Source organism: Tyto alba, unplaced genomic scaffold (genome assembly GCF_018691265.1).
Source record: "Tyto alba isolate M040663 unplaced genomic scaffold, T.alba_DEE_v4.0 Super-Scaffold_18, whole genome shotgun sequence".
In the NCBI taxonomy this organism is placed as follows: Eukaryota; Metazoa; Chordata; class Aves; order Strigiformes; family Tytonidae; genus Tyto; species Tyto alba.
Genome location: NW_024881280.1, coordinates 1,268,495 through 1,292,255, shown reverse-complemented (window position 1 = coordinate 1,292,255; position 23,761 = coordinate 1,268,495). Strand labels below are relative to the sequence as shown.

At 37.2% G+C, this 23,761-nt stretch overlaps 1 protein-coding gene across 4 annotated transcripts in view; it reads right to left on the bottom strand.

Annotated features, from left to right (window-relative positions):
* IFTAP (intraflagellar transport associated protein) overlaps nucleotides 1-23,761 on the bottom strand; it is an 80,417-nt gene that overhangs the window by 43,259 nt on the left and 13,397 nt on the right. For all 4 annotated transcript variants that reach the window (XM_042790865.1, XM_042790864.1, XM_042790861.1 and 1 more), the window contains 4 exons: nucleotides 10,908-11,065; nucleotides 9,405-9,476; nucleotides 8,396-8,450; nucleotides 1,735-1,865 (listed from right to left, as the gene is read on the bottom strand). In XM_042790865.1, the coding sequence (XP_042646799.1) occupies nucleotides 1,735-1,865; nucleotides 8,396-8,450; nucleotides 9,405-9,476; nucleotides 10,908-11,065 (416 nt within the window). The remainder of the gene's footprint in view (nucleotides 1-1,734; nucleotides 1,866-8,395; nucleotides 8,451-9,404; nucleotides 9,477-10,907; nucleotides 11,066-23,761) is intronic.

Below are 23,761 nucleotides of genomic sequence, written 5' to 3'. Positions count from 1 at the left end.
AGAGAACAGTCTCGTTTAAAAGCAGGGATGTCCCCAGGGAAAACCTTTTCCTCCTTCTAAACTAGTCCTGCCATAAGCAATGCAAGACTTAAGTTTTAAGGCAATGACAATTTTAAGAACTGGGGGATTTTTAAATGGACCTGTTCAGTCTTGACAGTTCTAAAAAACAGGCCACAGTTATATTATCTAAATGAAGGCACAAATATGTGTATAATTTAGGGGGAAGACTGCCTTCATCTTGAGTAGCCTGGCATCAAGTAAAGGGTTGCAAAAATTGCCTTTCTTCTTGAAAAATGCAGCAACCCTTAACCAATGTAATAATACTCAGATTCTCTTTCATAACCCAACTTTTCCTCAAATGGAAATGAATTTTGCATGCAGTGGGATCTTCATCTATTTTTCATGAATTATAGTTTAAAGAGTCATATCCAATCCTTTATGAACACTGCAGGCTGCTACAACCCTCCTTCTTCTTCAGTTTTATACAGAAGTTATCAAATGAGAAAACTATAAAACCTCATTCTAGGGGTTTTTTTTATGTGCCAGTGGGTATTTCTGAAGGCAAAAACCTTGAATTATGTCAATCCTTAGGGAAAAGAGTGAGTGTTTTTATTCACAGAATGGTGGGTATTAAAGCCTGAAAGGTCATTTTAGAACATTTACTTTTTCCCTAAGCAGACTTGTTCCTTATAGTAAAGAGTTTATTGCAAAGAACTAAACACAATTGAGCTCAGGAAAGGAGGCACCATATGCAGTGCTATAACATCAAACCTTCATTGGTCACGCATCATTTATAAACTTGATTTAAGCCTCATGGGACATCAATAAGCATATGAAACTATCAAAACTGGCCCGTTTTAGCTAGAAGCTAACTGCAGCTTCTATTGCAATGATCAGGCAGGCGAAAAGAGTGGTGAAGAATTCTCTGCAATAGAAACAGCCCCAGAAGTTAATGCTCACAGTGACTATTTGGATAGGAAGCTTAATGACTTAAAATAAGCCTGTGAGCAACCCATACCTTCTGTTCTGGTTTGAAAAGAACCGAAATTCTGAGGGAAAATGATAGTCTAAATTAAAGCTTCTATTGATTGTCTGATTAAAAGACTGACTCCATAATGCAGACCTCTCCACACCAGACCTAGACAATGCAGAGCCTCAGCAGCATCTTGCTCATTTCCAAGAGGACAAGTCCCAGTTCTGATCACAATATATTCTAAAATACTTTTTTCTTTTAAATGTCATATTCATGCCATTCACTACCTCCTTGTCGCAGAAGATGGTTCCTGTGTTCAGCCCAATGAGAACTGCAGGATGTTGTAAGATCATAAGATCACTGGAAAATTAAATGGCCCATCATTCTATGTAAGCAATGATTTGTTAAAAGGTCAGGAAGTGCAGAAGTTTACTTGAATATTCGGTGAGTTATACCCATTAAATATTAAAAAGCCCACATACAGTTTGAAGTACTGCAGTACACAGTTTGAAAATGTAGAATTATATAGTAGCAGTATGCAAGATAAAATAGCACCTTTCTATTAGAGTGTTTATCTCAATTCTTAATGTATTTAAGAATTCATTATTAATTTAAAAATTGATAATGTGATTTGTTAACTCATAGCAGTTCCACACACTCCATCTATATCCCTCCATTCTTGTGAAAATAACATTAGAAGCCAGTAGGTTAACATGCCCCCCAAACCCCTCATGTTTAAATAAATAAATCTGACCTCATACCTCTTGGGCTTTCCTGTCCAATGGCTGTGGAACTGACAGGGGTCTGAACATTAGTTGAATAGGCTTGTCAAAACAGGGTGTACAATAAGTCACTGCCTGTTCCACCTCTCCTGGGAGAACTAATGACCCTGCTGAATAAAAAATAGTCAACTTTAACCTTTTATTCCACGTATAAATTAGAAAAATCCTCCATAAAACCCTGTAGTGCTCAGACACAGGTAGAAGCTTGTTAGTCAGTGTGCTGTGGTTATTGTTGCAAAATATATAATATAGGCAGTTACCTTTAAAACAGATCCATACAGTCCTGAGCTAAAATCTAGCTAATAAAACATACTATACTAAGGAAAAATCAACCTCAGTTGAAAATAGACAGTCAGCTCTTCTTTCTGGAGGACACTGAATTAAAAATCTGGATGTAGACATTCCTAAACTCAGAGAACATCTGGGATTAGATTAATTTCTTTCATAACAAAGAAGGAAGGTCCTGAGCAGTAGGAGTTCAAAAATGACAGACTGAATCCTGGTCTTGCCATTGATTAGCTGGGCAGTCCCATTCAATTCTCTTTTGCTACAGTTTCACTACCTGTACACTGGGCATAAAGAATCTTTGCAAAGCATCTTAACATGACTCTCCCAAAACGTTAATTAAAAATACCTGGTAGAAGTACTAACACTCCCCACTACATCACCAGGTGACTCACTAGTCCAAGGATATTTCATGGGTGTTTGTCCCTCCCTGCACTTTCCAAAAAGAGGTACTCAGGAGGACTTCCCTATAACTGGGACACAGCAACATGTAGCCTGCACACATAGGCAGGACCTGGTCTACAGTTCACAAATGCACAGACTTTCTAAATTACTTTTCCTTTACATACTTAAGCAAAACGTTCATAGTGGGAACAGTGGGTTTGCTTTCTGTGACAGCTCAGGATATATATGCCTTAGGTTTAGAAATACCTTTTAACATGAATCAATCTCAGCTCTGCTAAAGCACAGATGTGTCCATCTTGTCTCAGTAATGTTTTTATAAAGGAACTTAAGAGGACCATATGTCTTGCAATTTAGTTGAAGGATTATGTAAATCTACCTACTATTTTTTTTTTTGGCTGATATACAAGTTTCTTTACAGCTTTATACTACATTTTAGTAGCTTGATTTCCTCTTGAAATCTCAGAATAAATTTTCAAAGCATTACTTAAATGTTTGTCAGTGGAACCAATAAGAGGGTACATAGATTGAGAGTGAAAGGAAGAAAGGGCTGTTTATCTCTACCTGCACACTTTTACCATAGTAGTGGAGTTACAGACCTCTCCTTCTCCTGTAAATCTGCATTTGCAAATAATGATTTCCTAGCTAGGCCTCTGTAAAAAAATCCACAATCAAATTATTCATTTAATTCTCTTCTGGGAATTGTGTACAATTTCAAAGCCAGCAGGGCTTTGGACTTGTAAAGTAGAATATTCTTTTTAAAAGAGATGAATTCATTCCATTGGGTATCTCATTCCTGGATTTTTGTCTTTTGGTTCATGATTCACATATAAGTGGTTTCCAGTTTTCATCCATAGAGAGTTTTCTGAAAAGAACAGTGCAGTCCACAGGCATATATGCTATGTCTTCACATGCTCTCAACTGCTTTTTTCAACCTTTCATAACTTGGGTCAAAACTGTTCACAGGACAGAAGGAAGAGGTCAATGCTCATTTAAAAGCAATGGCATCTTCCACTACTGTTTCAAACTTGCACCCTAAATGTATACACCCACTGAAGGAAAGAAAGCCTGGACATCAGGAGGTTTGTATCACCTCCCAATAAAAACACAGATTATTTCTGTACTAAGAGCTGCCCCCAACAGACCAATCTGTGGACAGAAGATGAAGAGAATGCACTGTTATGCAACAGTCTGGCAATGGCTCAGAAAGACAACTCTTAAAAATTAGGACAACAGAAGGAAATTTATTTTTGCTTTCAGTAAGAAGTGCTTGTTCATATTCAGAATGTCAAAACCAGTATTTTAAAGCTCGTTAGTAATGCAAACAATGTCAATCACCCCATAAGAATGCAGTGATCAACCTTTGTTTGCCAGTAGACATGCCAGAAACGAGCTTTGTCACTCTATCCTGGATGCATGACAGCATATGAAAGTCTAATCGGTAAACGCTGCTTTCCCTGATACTGTTTAATCAAGAAACTCCTTCAGAGAGAAAAATCAGGGAGTTTTGACAGTCCTCCTTCTCAGTGGGAGCTCCCAAAGGAACTATAGGCTTTTGTAAGTTCTAGCCGGTACCTCGCAGCTGGTTTAGGCTGATGCTACAGCACTAGTAGATGATGTTCCTAATTAAGCTGCTAATTATGTTCTCTGTGGAGGTGATTAATTAGCAACAGGAAAGCCTTGGATACTGCCAATGGCACCATATATAGAGATAACTGAGCAGGCAGCGATATCAAAAATCTGAGAAAAGATTTTGAAATGTACCTTGCATACCACGAAGAATCATCTTCCTGGATGATATGGCAGTGAACTCTGACAATTTTACTCAAATTCAGCATACTTTAAATGAGGTCATATTTGGAAATGGAGAATTTTCTTCTCTTTAGTCTCTTTCCCGCCTGACATAATAGACTCAGAGAAAGTGATTACTAAATCTGTGAACACTGCTGAGTGGGGCTTTTATGCTCATTGTGTACCACTGACATTAATTATATGTAGAGAAAAAAAGAATCCATTGGCACAAACCTCATTTGAACTTTCAAGAGTGAAGAAGTTCAATCTTGTCTATATTTTTAGCTTCACTGTAGCCAAATGATGCCCAGCTACAGGTACACTAGCACAGGTTTTACCACTTTTAGACACTACATTTAACAAAAATGCTGTTGATGAGGAGTTGAGGAGGAAGATAGTAAAAACAAAAAAAGCTTAGAAGCTGAATTTTTCTGTCTCCTCTGATTCTCAGGCTTCAGGCTGTTAGCCTTATAGAGGTGCCCAGTGTGAAATCATCTCAAGGCAGTGTTAAATGGATTGAAGTGATTGGAGGAGAAAAAAAGAAACAGATTCACGGGTTGGGGGGAGCCCCATACTTGAAAAACTCCACATAATTTAACTCCAAATCCTCTCCCTCAACCTGATTTTTCTGGATGTAAATATTGGCTCAAAATATAAATAGAAAGGCACAGATTATGGGGAATAACAGATATTGATATAATTTGCCTAAAGAATTCTTTAAATAATCACATAGTTATCCTTGGCTTCAGCTTCAAAGTAATCAAGCCACCTGGGTTCTCCTCAACCTCTGTGGGTTTACAGAGAACTGGGACCTGGAAAAGACAAGTTTAGAGTACCTCAGGGCTCCAAAACCAATTAGGATGAGACTCTGATATCCTTTGCCTATGCAGCCTCAGTCATACATTTAATTAGTCCTATTTTAATTTTCTTTTGTATTTACAAAATAGCACACTCAAAGTCTCTAGACATGCTTTTTACATATTTTGTACTTTATACAAATATTACGTAGTATTACCTAACTATCCTTCGAGCCCTGCAGCAAGTGATTTGTCACCAGTCTCCTAGAGAGGAATTCTGTTGCCAACACATAGGTACGAGGCATTCTCCATCCCTCCTTGGAGAAAGCCTGATCATCTCTATTGTTGCCTTAAGCTACTTATGGTTACAGATTAGATTCAGTGAGACAGCAATTAAACAGTCCACCACGCACATGCTGTCTTTACACGATACATTAAAGCTATGGTTTAGGGCAGCAATTTTACTTTGCCAATCATGGTTTACTGGGCCAAAGTCCCACAATGCAAAGCACTGCCCTGGTTTCAGGCTTTCAGTGCAGTGCTGTCTAACGAAAACAGTTACAATGAATTTGCATACTGGCCAAATCTATGGGCTGCCTTTTTTTTTTTTTTTTTTTTTGTAAGAAGCAGCTGTATTCAATTCACACCTTAAAAGACATTGGACTTAGGAAAATAAGTTGAAAAAAAGAAAAAGAGGAAAAATCCCACTAGAATAATACTTCTAAGATATCTCCCCAAAAGCCCTGGTTTCCATGGGATGTTTTAACACATATTCTCCATCTGTGCTTTTCACACTGTCAACATTGAACCACTTCCCCTTAAGTGCAAATATTTATTGTATTAATGTACAGTTGCTAACTCAGCTAACCGATCTGCCCTTTAAAGCTAAATGAAGTACAGAGACACTGAACTGCTGCCAATAACAAGTAGAGATAAAAGCTTGCTGTAATTATACCAGTAAGGTATGATATTTTTTACTGGGTGTCCTAGCTTGTTGTGCCAATATGAAGTCTTAAATCTATCATTTGTTCTGACACACAGTTGGCAGCATTTAAAAAAGCCAGCAACAGAATGTCTTTCAGATTTGTGTCACACTTTGCCTACCTCTAAACTAACTGGAATTCTTCCAAATTAATCCTTTGTTAAGGTGGTCAATAGGGATACTATTTTCTATTACTCTATTACTACAAACAATAGAAGAACACCATTTTGTATTTTAATTTGCATTTTGTTCCTATGGTTTCTACAGGAGTAAGATTTTGCCTCTCTTATTATGAAGTCTATCCAGTGGATTTTGACATGTAAGACAACTATCAAACTATAAGTCCTATTTTCTGCACTTGGGAATCAAGAAGAAATTTTTCATCTTGACTCAACAACTATCTCCACTGAAGAAGCCCTGGGCAAAATCCAGGCTGTGGGTTTCCCAGATATAAATTTGGATCCTGTTCACTTTCTTTACAGAGTTTAGAAGGAGTAATTAGCTTCTGGCTATGCAGTGTTTCAATGTTATAAAATACAAGCTAAATGCTGGATGTTGTTAGTGAGCACTGCTGATTGCTCAGGAGCTGATACGGCTTCTTGCCGCATTGAGGCGGTCTGGGCGGGGAGTTTGTGCAGGGAGTGCTGGCTCACGGGAAGAGCACAGACTGAAAGCCAAGCCAAATGTCACGTAAAAAGCGAGTAGATAGCACACTGATAATCTACAGCAGTGGTGGTATAATGTTATGTTTATTATTTTTATAATCACCAATAAAAGCACTAACTGAAAGGTTTTCCCAACGTGGCTTGCATAAAGTGCTATTCAGACAGCACAAACAGATGATCAGCTTTGTAATTCTCATCTTGTTCAAATGCAGTCTGTTTTATTAGGGGTTTCTAAACATATGTGATTAACATTTACTCTTGCACACACACAAATTCACAACTGAACAGAAACAACTGAAAAGCCTGGAGAGAGGCAAGGTCTAGCATGGACCAGAAAGTGGCAAGCTATCCCCAAGGTCTAGCAGAGCTCTTCTCTCCTTACTGCCCTGCTTGCTATTCTAGTCCTGGGCTTATTTCTCATCATCCAATTTGTGGCCTGTTTTGAACCAGAGATATCTGACAATACTTCCATGATATAGACAAATTCTCATTTCATTATGATACAAGTGAAATGTGGGTTTAGGCTTCTACCAGTAAGCCCCAAGTTTTTTTAATCGATATTACATGAATTTAAGACATAAACACAGAGAACAATGTCTCATGAAGGGCAAAACGGGCACATATGAACACTGCACTCAGAAGAAATCTTTGATGTCTGTACCTGATACAGGACTGCTATCTTACTCCCTCCTTGAAATGCCTAGGTTAGAGAAAGAGTATTTGCTGTAAACCTGACTTTATTATTTTCTTGTGAGTTACAGCCAAGCTCCAAATATTAATCAATTGGAAGTCTCTAAGACCTCTGACTTCTTATGAATTCTGCACATACAAAAAGGAAATACTCATCAAATCTTTAATGGATTAGACAGACTAATCAAATGGCAATAACCAAGGAACCGAGGACCAAAGTCCTGCTCTGTAAAAGCTTCTTTCAGTGACCCTGGGGAAATCCCTTGATGTATGTGGCTTGATTTCTTTGTGTAGTCACAGGTACAGATGAGGAAAATTAATCACTAAAAGGTTGTCAATAATGGTGGCAATAAAGACCACACAAGCACCTATGATAGACAAATAACTACACACACTAGTTTTCTATTTACTTGTTAGAGGTGGTAGAGTTAAAATCATTATAGATGTATGGAACAGTTCAACACAACCCAAAATGCTTAATTCTTAAAGAAGTTCACGGTGAATTCAAAATTAGTCTCATCTATTTTAAGCCCAGGATGACATAATTTTAATAGGTAGGGACATTTTCATTAAATATTTCCACTTTATAGAACTCCCTCTTAGCATCCACGTTACTTTGTGGAGAAACTTGTAATCCAAATAATTTCAGTACAAAATAGAAGTGCAGGGAAACATAGAAATGTTGCTGTAATCCAAATAATTTCAGTACAAAATAGAAGTGCAGAGAAACATAGAAACGTTGCTGACAAGAAGTGTTCTGCAATTCTGAAAAATCTTGAAAAAAAATAACTGCTCACTAGGACACGGTATAATAAATATTCCTGATAATTTATTCCTTCATTACCTCTTACAGTAAGGAAATGATTACTTTAGTGTGGGGAATGTAGGCAATTTGGGGAATTTTCTGGCAATAGAAAAACTGAGGAAGAACATCTTTTTTAGAGGAGAAACAGTTCTTTAAACAATGTCCATACACTTGCATCCAAAGACAGACAACAACAGTGAATACAAAGGGCGGGGAAACCTACCACTGCATGTCTCTTCATCCGTGTCTATGTCTTCCAAATCTAAGTACTTGTCCACCTGCCATAAAAACCCCAAATTGGAAAATAAATTAAAATGTATTAATTCCATTCCCTATAGTACAAACTAGAGTAAAGCAAAAAAGCATTGAATTGCCTGCTTCATCTTCTCCATTCTCCCCTGAATTTTTCCAAGAAAGCATGTGATTTTTCTTTGAAATGTGTAACCCAAGGGAAATACTTTTACATATAGGCAAAGAATTGCTGCCAAAATTGCTGCATATCAACAGTGATGGGAAAGAAGCTCAAGCTGTAGAGCAACTTTTTCAGGAACTTAGTGGGAAGATGGAGAAGTAAAATATTTTCATTGGAAAAAAATACATGGTAAGTTACTCTGTAGTTTTACATGATCACTGCATACAGCACAGAGATAATACATGCTGTAGGCAAAGCAGAGCTCGATCCTTCTGTTTTGATACTAATGGTGAACTGAATGTGAAATAAAAAAGATAAGAATTATTAAATTTTTAGTATTTCATCCAGGACATTGCACTGCTGTATTTTCAGGCTGATGCCCCTTGAAAATGGTCTAACTATCTAAAACACACCACAGGAAAAGATGTTTCTCATTTCAGGTAGCACTCTGAATAGATGCATAGGGTGAAAGGCCTTTCCCAGCCTATGTGCAAATAGTGTTAGCGTGGAGGATTTACTATATGCACTGGGTATTCTTCTGTGTTTCTATGAAGTAATTGGAGATTCTCTTAGATAATTTTGTCCAACCTGATTTGACACCATTTTTATCAACACTTACAGAACCTGAGTATGTACTTTAAAAGTACATACTCATTAACTTCTGAAAAAAATTTTGGATGCTGATGCTCTCATCCTTCTTTCCCACAGATGGGAAAGAAATACATTAACAAATTTCAAGTACTTTGTAAATTAATAAAGTAAAAGTCAGTTAAGTTCTGCTCACAATCTCCACTTTGAAAAAAATCAAAGAAAAGCATACCTTCGCTCTTTCAGACATACTGAGATCATTTCCATCAGAGCCACCAGCTTTACAGCTCTCATTCACCACTTTCTGTAGATAGAGAGGCATAAATCCTTATATCCAAGAAACAAAACCAAAATCACTCAAAGCTCCTACTGATTTACACATACAGATGCTTTACAGAGTATTTAAATTTTTTTAAAAAGTGAATGCAAAGCTTGTGGAAATAGAATGTATGCAGGTAATCCTCTGAAATCCTACAGAAGACCAGACTGAATCAATTGAAACAACAGTGCAAGTAATCATAACATGTCTAAAATGCAGCATTTAGAACAGAAGCCTTGTTTTCAATAACATTTTTTTCCCTCTTTTCTTTCCTCAGGGCAGGCTTAAACATTGCAGTAGCCAGCTTACTGCACTACAGCCTCCTCCTGCTACTACACTAGCAATTTTTCTGATGCATTCTACTATTACTGTATTTGTTTCTTAAACTGCTAATGTGACAAAAATGTGCAGCCATTACTGAAACTTTTTTTCTGTAGCAACAAAGACAAGTATTAAGATGTTTCATTAAATAAAGGATAACAGAAGATGCACATTGCTTTATGGGGCAGAAAGTCAATTCAAAGAGACCCAAAGGCAGTCTATCCCAATGAGGCAACCACATTCTTCATGAGAAAAATGGCAAAAAGATTCTTGCCATTATTATTACACAATCAACTGACAGAATGTGATTGTTTTAAAAGCCTTGCTTAATTCCACCTCAAAGGCATGTGCTAGTAGGGAGGAAAATGACAGCTTGTGCTCTTCAACTGAGGCCTGGTAGACCCATCACCTGAAAACACTAAAGTGTGTTGCTCTGTGTATTGCACTAAATGACTTGTTACTTCTTTTTTAATAAAAAGTTTAATGAAGGGAATTTTTGAGCACAAGCTAGATCACAACTTAGCTATTTGTTATGCAGGCAGGACAGTAGAAGTTCTTAATAAGTGGACTAAGATTTCCATCTCACTCTCTCCAGATGATGTCTGTTGTTTTCCTGTCCCTACACATTAAATTTCTAATCTCATACGTTTCAGAAGATTAAAAATGCCTCTGGCCTGCCTACCATTTATTTTAGGTAGCTGAAGCAATCTAGCTTCAGTAACACAGAACTCAGTACTTGCTAAAATCCCCAAGAAACAAAATTAATCTGAGCATGATGGTATCCATCTCTCAAGATTTTTTTCCTTTTTGCCAACCTCTACCATTAACTGCAGTCTTCAGTGAAAGCATTACAAAGGTCCTTGCAGGGCACCTTATTTATTAGATTATGGCAGTACTTCAGTAGAGCAAATGCCACTGCCAAACGTGATCCCTGCAGGTGCCTCTGTAAGCATTACACACTTATGTAGTATTTTAAATATTTGCCTCACATGGGATAAATACCACTAGCCTCTAACATTTGGACAGTGCATCTCCCCATAATTTCATCTGTCTGAATGCAGTGCTTGTCCACACGGACAAATGTTAACTCGTTACCTCATTCTCATTTGGTATCTGTGGTGGAGGAGTCACCCAGATTTCTTTGCTTCTTTCAGGTGAGCCATCCTGTTTATCTCTGTTTGATAATTCAGAAGTAGAAACTGTTTTTCTTAAGGAGTCCACTTTGCTTCCTTGAATTGTCTTCCCCCTTTCCTCTGTAAGGAGAATCACACCAGATCAGATAATATAACGCACTACCCAAGAAAAATAAAAACACGAATTTCATTAGATCTAATATTGGCTTATTCTACACATTCAGTTTTCCTCTCATGCTCAGAGCTTCCATATGCATCATATACATGTATTTTGCAACCTTTATCATAAAACTGAGTATGCAGTTTGAACTTCCAGTGCACAGAGTATCGCCTATTCCTCAATACCGAAGAATTCATTGTCTCAAAAGCTTATGCAATATATAGAAAACTTGATAAAACAACCCAAGAGCTGAAAATACACATAAAAGCAAGAGAGTAAGTAAGGTTACACCTTAGTTTTTATTTTAAAATTTTGTTTAAATGCTCTCTGAATTCTGCACCAAATGGCACACAACATTTGTGCCCATGCCTTCACCCAGCACTGCAAACACCAGCACATATGAAGAAAGTCTCTTCTTTGCAACACCACTATAAATGCCATAGCAACCGCATGCACTCAGTACAGCTATCTGAGATGTATATTTTTAGAATTAAAACCAGAAAACTCCCTTCATTCTCCAACACCAGCACACACTCCCAACATTTACATGTGCAAATTTAAAAGTCCAGCAACCGTGCTTAGGTGGGATCTGTGCTCACAAAATCACTTGATACCTTAAGCAGTTCAAGTGCACATATTCCTTCACATACTTAACCAGTGGTGTACCTTCTTATCAACCACAAGACAGGTGATCATAGGACAGCGATAACCTGGTCCAAAAATGCAGTAGTTCTTGTACTTTCTACCTCAATATCGCGGTATCACCCTCTTTACAGTGACTGTCAGCCCAAACGTGTGCTCCATGTTTGAACCCCACAGCCCTTAGAGCAGCTGTCCCTGTTGCCTGGTATGGAAGTGAGCCCCAGCAGTTCCTGTCAGCGCCGACACTGATGCTGGCTGTGAGACTGCCCAGGGCCAGCACCCACAGAGCACCCACAGAGCTCTCGGATGCCCACGGGCACCACCGCCCGAATCTCCAGCAGTCCAGCGCCAGATGGCAAGAGGCACTGACAGGCCCTATAATCTAGTCCCTCTATCTATAGTCAGTAAAACACCTCATTTGAGTTGATTTCTTTAGGCACTGCTGCTTTCAGTGTTTAACAACTATAGTATGCTCTTGACTTAGCTCATTACCGATTTGATTTCCTCCCTGTATCAGCAATCTGACTGGGTGGGAAAATTTTACGAGTAAGTATTTTTTTATTGGGATCAGACTAACAAACAGCAGTGAGCCAGTGATATTTAATTGCCAGAAGTTTAGGTCTTGAGATTAAAGATTAAATACAGATGTTCAAGCATGGCTTGTCCCTTCAGGGTATTCCTTTAGTCTTGAAAGACAGACTGGAAAAATGTTTTACCAGTGCACTGACAGAAGATTGAAATAACTTCTCACATGTTTATTTTATACATCAATAGTGGCTAATTGGGCCTCCACTGAAAACAGGGAAGTATTCAGGAACAGAACTGAGTCTTTCAATGATAGCTTGTGACATCTTTCAGATTTTAATAACTCCTTGGATAACAAGAGCAAAGTGAATACAACTATCAGAGCTTCTGACTGTCCTACCAGCTAGGTCCACGGGGCACAGAGCAGCCAGCAGAAATAGGATACAGTTAAGTGATCATCAAATGAGATCTCAGTGGTACAGACTGGATCTAGGAGCTGATTACAGACCAGGACAAGTATGTGCATCAAAGTATGGACTTCTGAACCCTTGCTGAAAAGGTTTTCTTCATACAACATGGCAAAAAGTATATTAATCATGGCCAAAAAGAAAAAAAAAAAAAAAAAACGCAGGACTTTTTATTTTAAAAGTCCATTATCAAGTAGAACAATCAATTAAAATGAACTTCACACCACATGTTTTTAATGAAAAAAAAAAAGCTCATTTAACAGAGTTTCTTAGGTTATTTTGAAAAATCTACTTTGTAACAATAAGAAACACTGCAGCATATTTCTAAAGCATAATTATATGTTACAGGCATTGAAGTAGTGTGGAGAGTTTTAATGATGCCCTTGGGATTACTACAGAGCCATCCACCAAAGAGTTATTAATCCCCAGGGACAGCTCTGTGCTGCAGTCACTGTGACACACAGAAAGGGCTGGCAGTCTGCACATAACCTGAAGTCCACACTCATAAGAGTCAAGGTTCATGGAAAGCAAATTGCACCAGACCAGATCAATCTCACAAACAGATTTTAACGCTCAGACCACAGATGAATCCTCTGAATAATTTCTAAATCCCAGATCTCTTGATATGACACCTGTCTTCTCCCTGGTTTTCAGCAAGTACTTTTCCAAAACAATATTTGGAAACAGCAGTACATATGAGCAATCTCTGCTTCCTACACGGTCTTTTTTTCCAGCCATGGAAATGAAGCAGTATTATACAAGAAACCCTCTTTTAAATTCCTGACAGGTAAAATGGTCAGCCACTATTTGAAAATATTTTTTATAGGAAGAACTAGATGACTAGCTTCACTCTTTTGTTATTGTAGTGGTAAAACAGGATAGACTTCCTGTTTTATACTAAGAACTGGCAAGTTTTATACTAAAGACTGACAAGGCACAAAAGAGTATTGATGTATTTTAGGGTATGTGTGTATTAGCAAACTATGCATCCAAACACATGCAGACCTATAAAGTAACAATAGGGACTGAGGACACAGTATCCTCCTCGTACACATCAGGAACCTTTATACATGAGAAGTGAGAAAAAGCTTCTGGAAGCCATATACTTTTCTCAGCCAGATCAACAGAGACACAAAAGGCATCAAGAACTGGAATGATCAGCAACATAATTCATACAACCGATAGGCTCTGAATAAACATGATATTCCTGCACAAGCCCATGCCTATCTTGGATAACACTGCGGTCATTCTTCTGGCATATAAATCAAATTATCCTTCTTCAAAACATAGGTTCTGAATTTTCTGAATGAAATAATATCATTTTTAGCATCAAAAGACCTATGCCACATAGTTGGGCAGTTATAATTAGACAGTACATATGAGCTGACAAACTTATTTTATTAGATCATATATTTTCTGGAAAGATGAGCTACTGTCACAGTTAAGAAGACAGATAGATTAAATAAGTAAATAAGAAATCAAGTGCATTCAAAGTATTTATGTGCCATTTACCAACCCCAGACTAAAGCTAGAAGCACTATCCCTTTTCCTAAGAGATCAGTCATAAACTGCTGTCAGAAACATTTTTCTGGTTAAGACCACTGCAGAGTTATTGGGTTACAGAATATTAAACATTACATTTGATGAAACATTCACATCTGCAATGCGATACTAGATTCATGACTGCAAGTGAAGAAAAATGCAGAAGGAGAAGAAAAAAGTCAAAGCAACCAAAGCAGTTGTGAAACACATAGTGCAGACAGAATCTCAGCTATGCAACCATGTGCATAATGAGGCTATGCCACATAAATTGGAAGGGGGAGGTGAATCAAACATTACGTTGCTAGCCTCAAGCACAGTCCCCCAGGGCCAGTTAGATCCACTTTCAGATGTCCATAGTAACTACTGATACCTACAGTTTCTCAAAGCATGCATCACATAACTGGCTCCTTTGAAGCAGTAAGAGTCATGATCTTAAAGAATATTATTAAAAACAACACACATAAATTGTTCTAAATTTAAAGAAACTACAATCTGCAGAGAAACACCACAGCTACATTCCTTTGCCAGAGTTCTGATTTTCAATCATTTCTGTCCTTACTTTTGAAAGAGAAGAAGAAGGAGGATCACATTTAAGCCAGCAAGAGGATCACTCTGCCTTCCCCCAACTAAGCGATAAGTGACTCATTATTCACAGTCACAGTTCTCAACCTGCCAAGACCCAGATGTACAACATTGGCCTTTACAACATGCAACAAAAGTCCAAAATAAGGGATACAAACACAATAAAAAGTAGCAGAAGAAGGTTAAAATGATGGAAGGATTCACATATTCACTCTGCAGAAAGTTTCTCAGTTTTACTTTTCAGAAATTCCACTGTCAGTGCCTTAACAATGAAATAATAAGCCAGCTTAGGTCTCTAGAAAAGTAAATCTGAGTCTCTCAAGAGTAGTATCCATCATAATTGTGTGTCACTGAAAAGTAAGTTGCAGAATTCAGAAACATATTTCTATCAGAAAGTATTTCCAGCTTGACAAATTTTTTTCTCTCCTGCTATCTATCCTCTATATTGCTTAAAATTCTCTTTGTCTTCCAATTTGGAAGGGAATCTTTTGAAAATGTCCACTGATCACCCACATATTTCAAAGAATAATGGAGTCACTTATCACAAAGCCAGAGAAAAGAGCTACCAGGATTATCAGGAAAAGCTTCCTGTCATCTGTTAGATGAAACCCTAGCCCTGGAACAATGATAAAAGTCCGGTGGTCTGAAACATTTCAAAGCCAGACCACATAGAGCAATCAATAACATACTGTAGAAAGCCTGGTTTGGGATAATACACTGGACAAAACAATACAAAATACCAGGTACTTCCTGATTTTTTCAATTTAATTAATTCATCCCAAAACCAAAAAATGGGTGAGAATGAGAGACAGGCCCCTTTAACTATATTAAAAAAAAACCAAACCAAAACAAAAAAAAAAAAAAAAAAACAATACAGCGAAGCTACTATTGTAAGTTTCAATTTACTTCTTTGTCCTCAAAACATTGGACTGAGAGCCAGAAGAAGGCCTGTGAATCCCTTAAATCCCTTTCAAGTTATTCTCTGAATGGAAAACCTGGGATTCAAATAATACAGTGACTTCCTGAAAGACTCCTGAACAAAAAATAATTTTATTCATAGTATTGTGATAACTGTCTTGCACAGAAGTCATGAGTACAAATTTCATGTTCATTCACTATCTCCATTTTTCAAACACATCATCAGCAAACAGCTGCACTTTAAAACAAGAACAAACCCTGTCACTGAAATGTTTCCATAAAATATCACTTTGAGATGTTCACAAGACCATAACATACCGTGGAATTATCTGTATTTACCTATTTGCAACTATGTAAACCATTGTGTGGTGCTGAGTTCATTTACCCTAAATGTTAAGCTGTAAGAGGAAGTAACAAATATCAAGAACAAATAACCGATTTGTTGGGAAGATAATTTTTAAAGCCTTCTATTTATTTTTGATAATTCAATCGAGCCAGCACCCAGCTATTCTGCAGTAACCCAATCAAAACTTGCAGCCTCCTTCTGCTTCTGTATTGCCCAGATGAGAAATCAACATAGTGTTTTAAAGTTACATAGCCTAGAAAACCTGCTCTGATTTACATTCTTGAGCTATCTTCCTGTCTCCATGTATTTAAATGCATAAATCTGTGTAAATCAACGCAGTTTGTCCAACTTTTCATGACAGAAAGCCCAAGTATCCCATACAGAAGATTTTAGGATTAGTGTCCTATATGCCTGTCCGTAAGTAAGAGCAAACCAGGTGCAATTCAGGCACCCAAACTTCATTATGTAGAGCTGGTTTATGAGACTTAGGGCATCCTGCCTAGCCTCCTGCTGCCACCCAAAAAGGCAATGGATGTTCCATAGATACTCTATCATATCTGCCAACCCTCAGCATCTGAACTGTCTATCCCCTAGCTACCTGAACTCCTAAATTCCCATTCCAGTCTTACTCAACCAAAGCCCTCACCGATTTCAATGACAGTCATCTCACAGTAGCAATGAGCAAACAGAACTCTTCTGTCAAAGTAACTTGATCCATAAAGCAGAGAAAACAACTTACTTGCCTAAGTGTGCAAATTAATATTCGTGACACATCTTGAAAGTCCAATATGTCAAACATTGTGGTCTTTCATTTCTACACTTCACCTTCAATTAACAAGGGCATTTTGTCTACTGAATCTCCTTTCCTTCACCACAGTGTTTCCCCAGCGTAACTCACCCATGCCTATGGAATTCGTTGCTCTTTACACCAGAACAGAGATTCAGCTGGTGCAACCTTTTCCCCATATGTCTTTGATCTTAGCCTGATTAAAAAACAAAGAATCAGCAAAAAGTTTACCTTTTTTTTTCCTTCAAAAAAAGTCAGCTTTTACTATAATCAGTAATATGAACTTGATTCTTTTCTCAGTAATGCCAGTCTCCTAAGGAAATTTCACTACACCATGTCCTCAGCTAGGATGAATACATATTCCATGGACAGGGACATGTAACTTCAGTGGGACTATTTCTGACTTAAACGGGTAAATTCTTAAGTCCCAATTATTACCTTTTACTGCCATTTTTGGATACTTCTTTTACTTAGTATGTTCAAAAACCAGACAGGAAGGGACTACTTCTGTATGTGCTCCTTCAGGGGAAAGACAAATGACTTACTCTCAAGCATATTTCAGACACTCTCACACCTGCTTTAGCAATACTTCTCCCAAACAAACTCAGCTCTTAATTTTCAGAAGTTTAACTGTTCTTTTGCTGTATTAGCATCTCTCCTTTTTTCCTCAATGGAACTTATATGTTCTGGTTTTATGTAGTGTTTCTCTGTATCAGTATCTACGTCTCTGTTGTGCTTTAGATAGTGTCAGTGTTAGAAAAGGAGCAGTATTTCCTGTTTATACCACATTCACTCCAGCTGATTATTTAAAAATACCTATTACTCTTCCACAGTTCAACAGTGCTGTTGCTAGATACCTCCTCCATTTGAATACCATAATGCAGTCAGTTAAATAACAAGGCAAACGTGTACTTGATCATTTCAGCAGCCTTCACGAGCAAAATCCTGCTTCTTCCATCAGATGATGATGAAAATTAACCTTTAAAAAATTCAGAAAACCGTAACAGAAATCTTAAGGCAGATTCTCAACTGATACTAACCAGCACAGTCCTATTAAGGGAGCTACACCTTTTAATATCTACCAGGGATCAAGTGGTATCTGTCACTATCAAGCAATGCCAACATACTAGATCAGATTTCTAGTTCTAACAGTAAAGAGTGTTTATGTGGTGGGGGAAAAAAAAAAACAGCTTCATAAAGGCACAGGCTGTACAACTGATAGTATTTTGCAATTATAATTTGAGAGCATATCAGGATATAAAAGCTGGAAGACTTTTTCCAGAAGTTGGTTAAGGTGGGCCTGCTTCCGATGGCTTCAGAAAATCTACACTGTCTTTTGCAGAATGCAAATCGTGGTATATTTCAGAAATTGTGTTTGAGGGATAGATTAGGAAGAACTTTAAATTAGACAGTAACTAATGGGAGAATACTAGTTCAGCGTACAGAAACTTCACACTTTTTTCTGCATCCTGGCTACACTAAGACATACTTTGAACCTTAGTTAAAAGAAACAATATATTTGAGTTTACTTGAATAAGCACTGTTTGTTATACTTGCTTTTTTTTCTTTTTTACAGTCAAAGCAATCACAAATTCATCCTCAGCACAAAGAAATTACATTAAATACATATGTTGGGAGCATTTTAAAAGAGCAGGTGAGATACTAATAAACCAGGACAGAAATGATTTTGAAAATCTTCTGTGTACTTGCATTCAGCACTAGCAGTCAAGTAGATAAGCACTCTAAGAAACAAGTGAATTGTATATAATTAAAAGCATCTGACATCTCCATACACAGTATTCCTTTCTTAACAAATAATAACATAAAAAGATTAAAGAAGGTGAGAACAAATGAATAAAATGCCAGAGAGCCCAGGGTTTTCAAAAATGCTTGATTTTGGATATTACAATTAAGACATTAAAGCATCTTCAAAAGGCCTGGGTTTTTGTTTTTTTTTTAAGGCAAATACCTACTTGCTTGAAATTAGGCATTTCTATGTGATTTTATATTGGACACATAAAAGCACACAATTCTATAAAGAGTTCAGCAGTAAATTGGAAGTGAGGTCACTTTATTTCTGTTTCTGATTGTCCTGTTGAGCCACTATGAGTCTGATCTCTGACAGACCCATATAACACTCTGCTTTGTGTCCTTTCCACATCTGGAAAAGAAGGCTTCCTCACCACACTGCAATGACATGAAATTTAGCCATGAGCTGCATTTAGCACACTTCGGTGCCCTTCAAGGCAAGGCTTCAATCTGTGTTACTGTTTTTTATAGTACTACAGAATTCAACCATAGCTAATATGCCACTATAGGATGGAATCTCTCAAAGGATCAACAGCAAAATTGCTAAATATTTCCCTTTTCTACATTCTAGAAAATCTAAGTTGTGCAATAGGATTAAAATAGATTTTTTTTGCCATCTGAAACAATCTTTAGAAATTCTTTAGTAATAAAGGCATTACAGAAAAGAACACAGAATCGCTATGAGGGAAGCACTATTATTCAATGGCTGTCAAAGTTTCCAGGAATCCGAGTGCCTCTGTCCTTATCTGGTGCTGCCAGTGAGCTACTGTGCAAACAAACACGAGTCATTTCCCTTCTTTATGCCTAATTTTTTTCTGTCTATGCAATGAAGATGAACTACTTTGCATAACAAATACCACTGAGATCTAAGGACAACAAATATCCATACAACAGATCAACTATTATTATTTCAAAAGTAATATAATATGTTTGCATCCCTATGCCTGGGGTTTTTCTATATTTAGGCAGTCTGTATGATACTTGATTTTATACTATATTGAATGAAGGTTACATAGAGATAGCTACTGAATTTATGATCAATAGAAAATTGCAAATTTTTTCTCTCAACCAATTCTTTCCAATGATCCAGCACAACACATCAATAAAAAGCTCTGAATTGACGCTGTTTCCCTATTTCATGCCCTGTTTAAGTTCCCTGGGGATGACAGATTAATTTAATTAGTTTTATTGAACTGTCTAGTTGCTTTTATTGGCAAATCTACTCATAGGAAGAAGGCTGCAAATTTCTCTTGAGGTTAGAATTGTCCTACTGGTCCATTTTTAAAATTAAAGTGAATTTACTGTCATTTATTATATAGTTTTCTGCTCTGCTTTCTGCTGGTAAGACTCACATTTGTAAAGTGCCTCCATTGACACCTATATACGAAGTTTAAAGTTGTTGTTTTTCTGAAACGTGGCTAACGAAAAAAGGAAGCAGACAGCTACTGCCAAATGGACTGTGAACTAAATACATCGTTCAGCTTTCACTGGGGAATTAAATTAATCTCATCACAACACAGAATACGGCTCTTGCATGCCACCTGGAAGCAGAGAAGTGGTCAGCCACTTTCCAACTTTCTCCGCTTGACAGCTTGCTCGGCACAGAAGCATCAAAACAACAGCACTGAGGCTATGAAATATATAACCAAGGTTCAGCTTGCTTAGAGATGGGTCTGATCAAAGTCCTCAGACTTCAACGCAGTGCCAGGCAGTGTGAGGTACATGAAATAGAGCAAAATTAATAGCAGTAATGGAATGAATTTAATCCCAGTGGTCAAATGCCCAGGAACAAACATGAATCTAAACTTGGGTTTGGCTAAGAACTTTGTTCGTGGCAGCATTTTTCTATGCAGCTGACTGATCCAGGATCCCATATTTTTAGAAGTGGGAGAGGAGTAATTTAAAATCTAGATTAAAAAATTGAACCTTGGACCATATTTTCTGTTTTTTTCTGTGTTTTTTGTAGAAGGTCAAAGGAGACATTTTATGCTCCACCGAATTCCCCAATCTTCCTCTGACCTGAGAAAAATTAGCAGATGTTGCCTTCTAATTTTGGACATCATAGTTCTCTCCACCAGATTTCAAACACTCTTCAAAAGATTTCAAAAATCCTCTTTCCCTGTGTGGCAATTTTTTTAATAAGTGGGGATTGGGTCTATTTCCATGACATTTTGTCCAAAGTTGCTCTAGGAAGGGTTTAGTTCTGAAGAGACCACTCATTGACCATATCTACAGAAATCTGTGTCATCGATTTCTTTGTAAATCCAATTCTTCTGAGGCTTCTTCAACTGCACAGTTAAGAAATCATTCCAAAGATTTTTCTCTGGACTTAAAAACATAGTAGACTTGTACAACCTCAAAGCAAATGCCAGTTAGCTGTTTTATTATCAGATTGTCCTTACACTCAAAGCTAAAAGAACAAACTAAGAAGACTAAACAAGTAACTTGGCGTAAGCATAAGGGGGTTCAGTGACTCTAAGAGCAGCACAAACAAATGTATTAAAATAAATTACTAATGAAATGATTCCTCTTACTTCTTTGCTTTGGATTTGCACAGGAGGTGGTCATTTGTTTCCAGATGCTGACAAGTTCTGCAAAGCTTTACAGCGAGCATGAGAAGTTTCATCTTTCTGGACCTGTGCTCTAATTACTAAATTATATTCCCATGGGTTCACCAGCCCTTTCACATATCTATTCATCTTATTAATATTATCCCTTTGACAAAAAAGCTCACTTTGGATGGCGTAAGTAGGAAAACTAAGAGACTTACAAGAACCTAGCCCTCAAGTGTCCATCCGTTACCAAATCAATAAAAAGGGTTAAATAATTATCCCATTATGGAGTGCTCCCATGCTTTTTAAATATTATGCATTTAAGATATATAGTCATGTCTGTTGGAGTATATATGTCTTAAATGCTGAGCTCAGATCAGAGTTTTTAAATGACATTTAAGTATGTTTATCCATGTCCCATCAGATCTGGTAGAAGTGAGGTAAAAGCCTTTCTATAGGATTTACTTGTCAAATAGTCTATGAACTCTCATTCTGTCAAAGCACCAAGCACATTTTAAAAAATAGAATCATTGGGTTTTTCAGGAATACTAAAATCAGAAAGATTAAATTCCTATATCAAAGATATAATTTTATGGCCCAACTAAGTGATAACATATCTGTGTGCTATTTGATCCATATACCTATCATTAAGTGAATTACACAGAATTTGGAAGGACAAGGACCTTATTCTGACTCCAAATCTTGTGCTACTTGTGCTTAGAGAACATCTTTCCAAATAACACAAGGAAGAACAGGAGCAGCTAAAGGTAATACCACACATTCAGATATAAAAAGACAACATTCTAAAAATGAGATTTTCTTGATTAAGTTATTAGCAATTCTTTAAAAGCCAGTGAAAGTCAGGAATGCAAAAATTCATTACTACTGCTTCCTGTACTTACAAAAATGAAACTATTCTGTCAGCAGAAGACCCTAATGTGCTCACAGGGGGTTACTCCAGGTTGACATTTATAGCCTCAAAGGGTTCTTTTTAGGTCGGCCAGAACAGTCAAGGATGCTTGGCTTTTTGTACTCAAAGTATATTCTTTTCAGTTTCACTGTGTGTAAATTTAACTCATGAATAAAAATTAAACATTAGTTAGCAAATCAGATTTTTATGAGATGCTTTCAAGAATAATGTAGAAACTCCTGGTGAACATATCCTTGCAATCCCAACTAGAGAGCTAGTACAAATTCTTGCACAAGTGAAAATCACCTTACGTAAATAAGGTACCCCATGAAATCAGTGGGATCCAATTAATGTCTGTCTTCTGTTTCCAATGTTATGGTAGTCACAAATCTATCCGATGGTGATGTTTTCTCAATGTATTTTTTTAAAGAGCTCCTATATAGTTACACACACAACTGAATGGGCTTGGTTATTTGTGTATACAAATAGATATTGCCATATCTAACCAAGCAGGACTGAAAATTCCGACATTAATGCTCATTGTACAAAGACTTAGTGTGTTGATCAACAGCATTATCAGTCCAAACTGAGAGAGCTAATCTGAAAATGGTCAGATTTTACTTGACAGTAACCAAAAATTTATCCCCACATTAAATATCTGAACTCATATATAAAAGTGAATATTTCTGGAATCTATTAGCAGTTAGTCTTATTAAGCTCACATTTGTTTTTTAAATAAATAAAAAAAAAATAAAGCCAAATGACTATACTTCAAATGAAAAATTAAGAAACTAAGAATGTGATATTTTATAAAGTGTTTTGCACTGTTCTGATGCTAAAATGCCTTGTGCTTTAAGTGGAATTTCTGCAGGTCATTAGCTTATAATGCCAACCAGCACCTTTGGGTATTTTTAAAGGAAAATGAAGGTGGGAGGAAAACAAGCTGAGCTGTTTTGCTTATACCAGCACAGGAAACTGCATTTCTAAGCATTTGGTTCAGCTAAAGCTCTACCTTTTATACAGTTTTAGTGGCAGATGCTATAGTGACAATGAAAGTGACTGAAATACACGCTGAGGCTTTTTGCAAGTAGCATCATGATATGCAGCATGCTTCTAAGATAGAAGCTATCCCCAGTGTATCAATCATACATAAAGAAGACCAGAACCTAATTTTCAATCCTCTTATCTCATTCCCCAGTGTCTCCTTTCTTGTCTATTTTTTGTTGGGAGGAGAGGCAGAAGGTTGCCACAAGATTATTTCTATGGCAGCTTCGACTCCCCCACTGGTTTTCTGCTCAATGCCTGTGACTGACGCTTAGTTCTGCCTGAAGGACAAGGACAGGACAGACTTCTGAGTGCCAATCAATGGAGCATGCCACATGCTGTAATTGAAAAATACAGTGCTTCTGCAATAATATGAGGACGTCATTTTTAGTGCAAAGCTGTGGTAGAGAATTGTAAGTGAGTAATATGTAGCTTGCATTTATTTTTATGGCACTTGATTTAACATGGCCAAAAGAAATGAACCTGAGCCACAGAATTTGGATCCAGCTCTGAACTGCCTGTAATTCAGCAA